Source organism: Pseudorasbora parva, chromosome 20 (assembly GCF_024679245.1).
Source record: "Pseudorasbora parva isolate DD20220531a chromosome 20, ASM2467924v1, whole genome shotgun sequence".
Taxonomy (NCBI): domain Eukaryota; kingdom Metazoa; phylum Chordata; class Actinopteri; order Cypriniformes; family Gobionidae; genus Pseudorasbora; species Pseudorasbora parva.
In genome coordinates, this window is record NC_090191.1 from 38,648,864 (window position 1) to 38,656,418 (window position 7,555).

The following is a 7,555-nucleotide window of genomic DNA, read 5'->3' on the forward strand; positions in this document are numbered from 1 at the left end:
CAACACTTGTAAAATGGCATAATATGGCTTCTTAATGTATAGTTAAGCCATTGTATTGTATTGTAACTGTATTAGCAGTTAAGTTTGTTTTTCTGCACTGCAAAATGCACTGGTCATAGAAATGTAAGCATAGCTGTTCCCATTTAAAAATGCACATGGTTTACTAATGCAAAACATAAAAATAACATGGAAGTTCAATGCTTTCAAAGCAACCACCCAAATATAACATTTAAAAACACATATGTATCGCACCAATATACATATTGATTTTTTTAAATGAAATAACTGCATTGCAATTAGTTTATTTAATAATCATGTAATTGTGAGCTACATCAATTCTTCTGTTTATGCTTTTCAAATATTTTCTAATTATTTTTTAAACAATTTAAGCAGAAAAAACAACAGCAACAAAAATTATTTCAGAATGCTTTTATCAATCAAACACACAAGACAAAAGTCCACACCAACCATAGCAATGCCACTAACAAATATAATGAAAGAATTATGTGCAAAACATGTCAGACATGTTGATCACAGACTGGAAAGTGCTTCACTGAACGAATATATTGAAGTATTGCGGAAAAAAGACCCTTTCAAACGCACTTCGTATGCCTGTCCAACGCTTCTCAGATCATTTGTGGTGATTTGAGATATTGCCAATTCCAGCAGAAGATTGTTTAAGGTTTCATAGTAGTCTGAAAGTAAAACAGTCCCTTAATGTTTCAAGTTTGGGTTGCTGTGAACATCTTCGAGAGCAAAGCAACAGCAACCAACCACAGGATTTCCCTTATAAAACAAAAAACGGAGGCTAAAGAATGTCAATGAGCTGCTGTGATCCACACCATAGCTCATTCACAACTGACATGCGTCAAAAAACAAAACGCTAGACACAATAAGAAAAAGAACAATTAAAGACAATAATGAAATGTTAAATACAATATTTGCACTTAGTAGGTGGATCATTTTGTTGTGGTATTACTCAAGAGAAATCTGTCCCACCAGAGTGTGTGCAGCCAAATGCAAGTGACAGGAAATGAAAAATGTGATAGAATATTTAATTAGAAAAATTGTGCATAAAAAAAACTGTTCTTAATTCATTTTTGGTTACCATTTGCCATTTTTGAACCAGAATAATTAATCAACTTTCTGTCCGTCCTTGCGGATGACCAGACAAGGACAAGTGAAATATTTCAGACACACGTCTGGCAAACAAACAAATAATCCAATTATTTTCCTCAAGATCTGAGGTTGAGTTCAAAACTGTGCATGAGTTTAAAGAAAAAGGATAACAAAACCTTCAAAACATGCATAAAATTGAAATAAGTCAAAATTAGAAATATTCAGTGTTACTGTTAAAGTCAAAGCAGCAAGATTAATTCAGAACAAACTGGAATATGATGTGAATGCTCTCACAGGATGTGTGTAAGCTGGCAGTTTGTCAGAATCTGATGTGAATGATGACAGAGGGCCGTCCTGTCTGAAAGTGTCTAGTGTGTTTGGTACCCTGACGCACCCTGATGACCTCATCTGAGGAGGAGAGACTGGGCGTCTTTGGGTGAATGTCAAGATATAAAGGCAACAACAAGGGCCTGTTTTTCAGTGCCCTTTACTCTTTCCCTCCATTGGTCTTCTTCCTTTAATCCTCTCCACGCTCTACTTCAGAATCTGTCGTAGTTTGTTCCTGCGAGGGATGAGGCTGCTGAACATTAACCGAGGGTCAAACCGAAACCTGGTGGGACAGTGACAGGCCAAATGTAAGTATGAAAACAATTTGAAATATTTTATTTGACAACTAATTCCAGTGAGTGCTTGATGTTAAATAGGTCAGGAAGCACAGACTGTGAGTCGTAGACGCCTGGCGTTCTGCAGGACTGTCCCGAGCAGGACTGCAGCATCATTAGACGGTGGTTCATCTTCTCCAGGACTTCCTGATCGATGCTCTTGGCGATGTTACTCAACTGAAAGGGGTCTGCTGTCAGGTTATAGACCTCCACAAACACCTGCAAGCAAAGATAGTGAGCTATTATTATTATATTGTATATGAACCAATCAAGCATAACATTATGACAAGTGAAGTGAATAACATTAAACCTATCCGTCTAATAGATTTTTTTTTACCTCATTATCATCAAATTCACAGTACTGTAAGTTGGCGGCCTGCGATACCGTGCGAACACAGGCGTATGTGTTGTTGTACGAGTCTTCACAAACACAGTCGGGGAAACACTCCTGCAGAGAAAACAGCTGTGTTGTAGCACTCAATTTTTACGTTTACTGTAATGACCGTTTATTTGTACCACGCAGACCCTCACCGAGACCCCGGGGCCCAGCAGAGGGCATGCTGGGTCTGAGATGCTGCTTCCTTCTCCCTCATATTCCACCAGGACATCAGATCTCCATGTGCTGCTGTTCCCTTGACCGGTCTGAAACAAATGCAAACATATTTTTTTTCCAAAATAACCCAAAAAAAAAAAAAACAATATTTAAATGCATTTATTTATTTAGTTTAAACAGGATTTACCATGATTGGAAGAAATGACATCCCATCCATCTTAGTTTCATTGACGTTATATCCTGCTATGTCCAAAATTGTTGGACCCAAATCCACATTTGCTATGAGTAACTGTTAAAAACAGACAAATTATTACATTACACGCATTAGATTTCTTTTCTTTTTTTAAAGCAAATAAATATAATTTAATAGCTTGTTTCTATTACCTGGCTTGTCTGGTTGGGTTTGATATTAGGCCCTCTCACCAGTAGAGGAACTCTGATATCAAATTCATAGAGCTGCCTCTTATCCATCGGAAGAGAGAACTGGCCTGAGAGGAAGAAACGGACACATGACAAAATAAAAGTACAGTTAACCTTAAAATTTCTCAACTACTTAACTCATCGTGTACCTGTGTGGTAACCATTGTCGGAGGTGAAAATGATATAGGTGTTGCTAAGCTCGCCTCTGACCTCCAACTTTTTCACCACTTTCTCCACCAGGTCGTCTACTGATAGTAAAGTGCGCCACCTAGTGGAACAGATCAACAGTAGCGCATTACATCATAAGCAGAAAAAGGGTTAGTTCACCCAAAAATGAAAATTTAGAACAATTCAGACAAATAAATGTATTTATTTGAGTTATATTAAAAAGTCCTGGCTATTCCAAGCTTTATAATAGCAGTGATTGTTGCTCTGTTTTTGAAGTCCATCTGTCCATCATATAACTGCTCCAAGCGGTTCTGGGGGGTTAATAAAGGCCTTCTGTAGTTTAAAATGCTTATGCTATGTCTGATGAGAGTCACTGTTGTGCAATGTCTTCAGTCGTAGCGCAAGCATTTTGAACTGCGAGAGGCGCTACACTTTTCCCTGTAAGTTGAATATGGAAGGCGATCGGCCGGAAGCTAGATAATTTACTTTATAAAGTTTTAAATATAGATATTTTTCTTACACAAATTCATCGATTCATTTCAGAAGGCCTTTATTAACCCCCCGGAGCCGTGTGGAGCAGTTATGATAGATGCACTTTTATGGACTTCAAAAACAGAGCAACAATCACTGCCATTGTTATTTTGGGTAAACTTACTCTTTAAAATGATTTAAGTGTATTAAAACAAAAACTAAGTTCTGAATACCGTTTTCTGTAGGCATTATCCAAGAACTCCACTGAAGAGTTTGTCATGGGTGTCTTTGCTTGCCTGATGAGCCAGTGTTTGTCCTAAAAATCAGTTTCAATGCGGTCAGATATTGACAAAATCATCCAATCAGAACATCTAAAAAGGCTTTTGCACCAGAGGAACATTCCTATAATTTTAGTTATAGTAACGCCTTTTGTGGGACTAAATTAGCATCTACTTCAGAGTAGGCTCTTTCCCAGGACAACAGGAATTACCAGCAACGTACATGTACATTGATTGACTGAACACATGCCATACGTTACTGAGTTCCTATAACTTCCTGGTGTGAAAGCCCTTTAAGACAAAGGCCCATACCTTCCCATGTATGTTAAAGTTAGGGTCTCTTGGTGCTTTGAGGTCGGGAAAACTGCTCTCGTACTGAGGAGCGGGCGTCCAGGGTGAGTGCGGGGCCGGAGTGGACACCATCATGAAGAAAGGCCTGCGGTTAGACTTGTTTTCCAGGAAGTCAATGGAAATATTTGCCTGGATGGAATCAGACATGTACAAGCCACTTAACTTCTGCTGCATAAGGTTTTTGTGTAATCTGGTGAATGCAGGTGAGATGGCTGCTCTTACCAGAACATCCGTAAGGTAATCCTCACTGTAGTTCTGCCCATGCCGCTGCGCCCTGCCGTTCACAGACAGCGTGTAGTTGTAGTATTTGGAGTTTCTCTCCTGTAAGAAAGCATTAAAATCATCACAATGATTTCACTTCAAATAAACTCTGGTCTCAGGATAAATAAATAAATAAATAAAATGTTTTAAAGTAGTGGTTCCGTTTTTTTTTCTAGGCTTGGTTGTGTTTATGTGGCTCAGTATAACATGTCTTAATACTTTTTTTTTTTTTTTACGCTGTATTTTTATTTTATTTTACCTTTATTTCAAGGTAGGTTTGTTTGCTTCCTGCTTCTATGAAGTCCATCTCTCCGAAAAACGCAATGGTCTTAGATTGGTTAGATGGGCAAATGTCATTTCCTGTATTTTTATTGGCTGAGCACAGGTTGTCCGAAAACGCCACGCCCCTTACCATTACGGGCAGAAGTCACATCTGCGGAGACTAGCAAGGGTTTATGATGTCACCAACCCGGGAAGAAGCTCGTTGTAGTCCAAACCGGCCATTTTTGTAGGCAATAAACTGCCATAACTTTACAAGACAATTTCTCCGTTTGCATTGAACTTTCAGCGCTGTAACTTTGCAGATACTGTTTATGCAGCGACATTACACACTAACTAAAGTTAAAAAAGTGAAATCGCATGATACAACCACCCCTTTAATAAATAAATTAAAGTGATAAAAAAGGTAATTTTACACACACACACACACACACATATATATATATATATATATATATATATATATATATATATATATATATATATATATATATATATATATATATATATATATATATATATATATATATATATAACTAAAAGAAAAAAATATTTTAAAAACCCATCAAATTTAGAAATAAATATTAAAAAATATATAATATTTTAAAATGTAAAATATTATGGAAACAGTACAACAGGATTTCATTAATTAACTTAACGAATGACTTAAACGAATGAAGAATGACTTAAGAATGAACAATACTTCTACAGAATTTATTTATCTAAATATTAACTAATGAAACATTATAGTGTGTGTATGTTTTATATATATATATATTATTATTATAACTAATTAAATTAAAAATCAAGTGAAGCATTAGTTCTGACAGCTCCTCCTGTCATTCAGTCAGGATTTGGCCTTCTGATATTCCTCTTCAAATCAGACTTGTTTCGTGAATTATGTTGTTACATTAAGATTGGCATCGCAATATCTTATATTGGTTCTGTTCTCCCTGCTCTTATCCATGCTATGTCTTTTATTCATTTTTTTATGTTTGGCTTTTATATTCAATGCAGTTTGACACAGAGACCTACAATCTGCTCTCAAAGACACTGTGAGCTTTGAATAATGGGAGCTGCTATTAAAAGAATAATCAGCATGGCTCCAGAGAACACGCCATTTCTCTTCTGGATTAATTTCTGTGGCTACATTTGCTTGTATTCTTGTACGAGCTTCACAAACATGCGTCATTTTAGGCTACTAACTGTATCCGTCTAGCTAAAATTAGACTTTTGCAGAGCTCATGGGAAAGGTTGACGGGCTTGTCATCTCTACTAAATCATTAACGTCTCGTGACCCTCAAGGCTCTCTGTGTGCAGGACAAACCTGAAGCTCTGGTAAAAAGCATGTTCGGCCTCTGTCTTTTTCTTACCAAGGCGAACCAGTGGTCCCATCCCGGAGGAACGTGCTCAACTCCACCAGCTTGTTTATTGCCGTACTGAAGCAGAGAAACACACATGAAATATGTACTGTCAGTTGATTCAAATCTGACAGTATGACAAACAAAATAAAAATGATTTTCCAACCCAAAGGAAGGGTTTATCCGTATGAAAGCACCTTCAGCTCCCAGTAACTCTTTACCTCATTCAGATACTTCCCAGCAAAGAAGGTCTGATAGGTGCCGTGCTTCTGAAGAAAGGCAGGGAAGCTGTCGGGCTCTTGGGTCTTCTGCCATGCGGTGCTGCTGCAGTTTCCCTCCAGCGTGTTGTTCACGACATGATGGTTATGAGGATATTTGCCCGTCAGGATACTCGCCCTGCTGGGGCAACAAAGGGGACTGGCAACAAACTGGGCGAAAGAAGAAATGACAAGATGGGTTAAGAGATGCTGTACAAAATGATACATCATGCAATGGCAAACATGCATGCTGGTTGACCCGTAATGCACACTCTTCCCTAACAAATCTGTTAATATGTTTATGCAGAAGAATATTTAACCTTTGGCTATGTGTAAAAACATGCAATATCTCACAGGCCACAGCACTTCATTACAATTATTATTTTTTGAATAAGGACAATTTCTCCTCACCGTGTTTGTAAAGGTTATTCCAGCATCACCAATCAGCTTTTTAGTCTTCACTAAAGGGATCTGTGCAATGAAAGATGTCGAAATGATGATGATGCAGCCCATTTACTTAGCAGCAATAAAGTAACAGTTAAAATGCATGGAGGAAATCACGACCACAGAGAATGGCAACAATAAAACTATTTCCCCAGGAAAATATACCCACCATTCCGCCGATGGAGACATCCAGATCATCAGTCAGGATTAAAACAATGTTCGGTCTGGGATTCATTTTAGCCGCGGCCAGATTGTTACATTGCAAAGTGACGCAGATGAGAATACAATTTAACATTACTAACGGAGCTGAAACCATCGTTGATGCCGAATTAAAAACAAATAAAGCCATGGCCTAAACGAGGACCTTTACTTGCGATAAAAGCATGAAATACTGTCATTCGAAACGCTCATTTAGAGAAGCAGCTAGCTTTCCTAGTCTAGTGTACGAAATTACGAATCATACTATGGCGACGCCTTGACTCATGAATATTAATTAGACATGCTGACTTTGCTTGGTTTTCGCGGTTGTGGCGTCTGGGCACGTAGCCTAATTTATATTCATAAGCCAAGCCTTCAGAATAGTAGGATCCGCTCATTCGCCAGCAAACTTAACGCCCACCTACCAACGTCGCTTTACAAGCCAATCAGAAGCTTTTCTTTATTAATATTCATAATTCAACCCGTCGCCATAGTAGGATTAGTAAAACTTCCCTCCTCTGTTAGTCACGTGGAGAGGCGGAAGCCCCGGTCAGCTGATGTTTACGCTCGTCTAAAGGATGATGTCATTCATAACATTTCTGTTTTATTTCAATTTAAACGAAATGTTTCCCCACTCTGCTCTTTTTTTCACTCTGAGGAATAATCTATTGTACACTTATTCTACTTCTGTTCTTATTCTAAACATTTTTGGCTTCAAATTTCAGCTTCCTTA

General features: G+C 37.9%; 1 protein-coding gene across 1 annotated transcript; it reads right to left on the reverse strand.

Moving 5' to 3' along the window:
- Positions 1 to 414: 414 nt before the first annotated feature.
- Positions 415 to 7,093, reverse strand: gnsa (glucosamine (N-acetyl)-6-sulfatase a). The gene is made up of 14 exons (XM_067427630.1): positions 6,794 to 7,093; positions 6,592 to 6,651; positions 6,145 to 6,351; positions 5,936 to 6,001; positions 4,245 to 4,343; positions 3,984 to 4,151; positions 3,627 to 3,709; positions 2,904 to 3,022; positions 2,719 to 2,822; positions 2,522 to 2,623; positions 2,313 to 2,423; positions 2,119 to 2,229; positions 1,840 to 2,000; positions 415 to 1,729 (listed from the first exon to the last, which is right to left on the reverse strand). Exons 1-14 carry the CDS (start codon positions 6,971 to 6,973, stop codon positions 1,654 to 1,656), a joined length of 1,647 nt encoding a protein of 548 aa, XP_067283731.1. The 5' UTR covers positions 6,974 to 7,093; the 3' UTR covers positions 415 to 1,653.
- Between the last annotated feature and the right edge of the window lie 462 nt (positions 7,094 to 7,555).

Bases quoted from the DNA above. Each gene is read 5' to 3' on its own strand.
- gnsa (XM_067427630.1), bottom strand. From the start codon at position 6,973: ATGGCTTTATTTGTTTTTAATTCGGCATCAACGATGGTTTCAGCTCCG. The intron at 4,344-5,935 runs GTAAGAAAAAGA...GCTTTCTTACAG, and splicing joins GGGACCACTGGTTCGCCTTG to GAGAGAAACTCCAAATACTA. The intron at 2,424-2,521 runs GTAAATCCTGTT...CATTTGTTTCAG, and splicing joins TGTCATTTCTTCCAATCATG to ACCGGTCAAGGGAACAGCAG.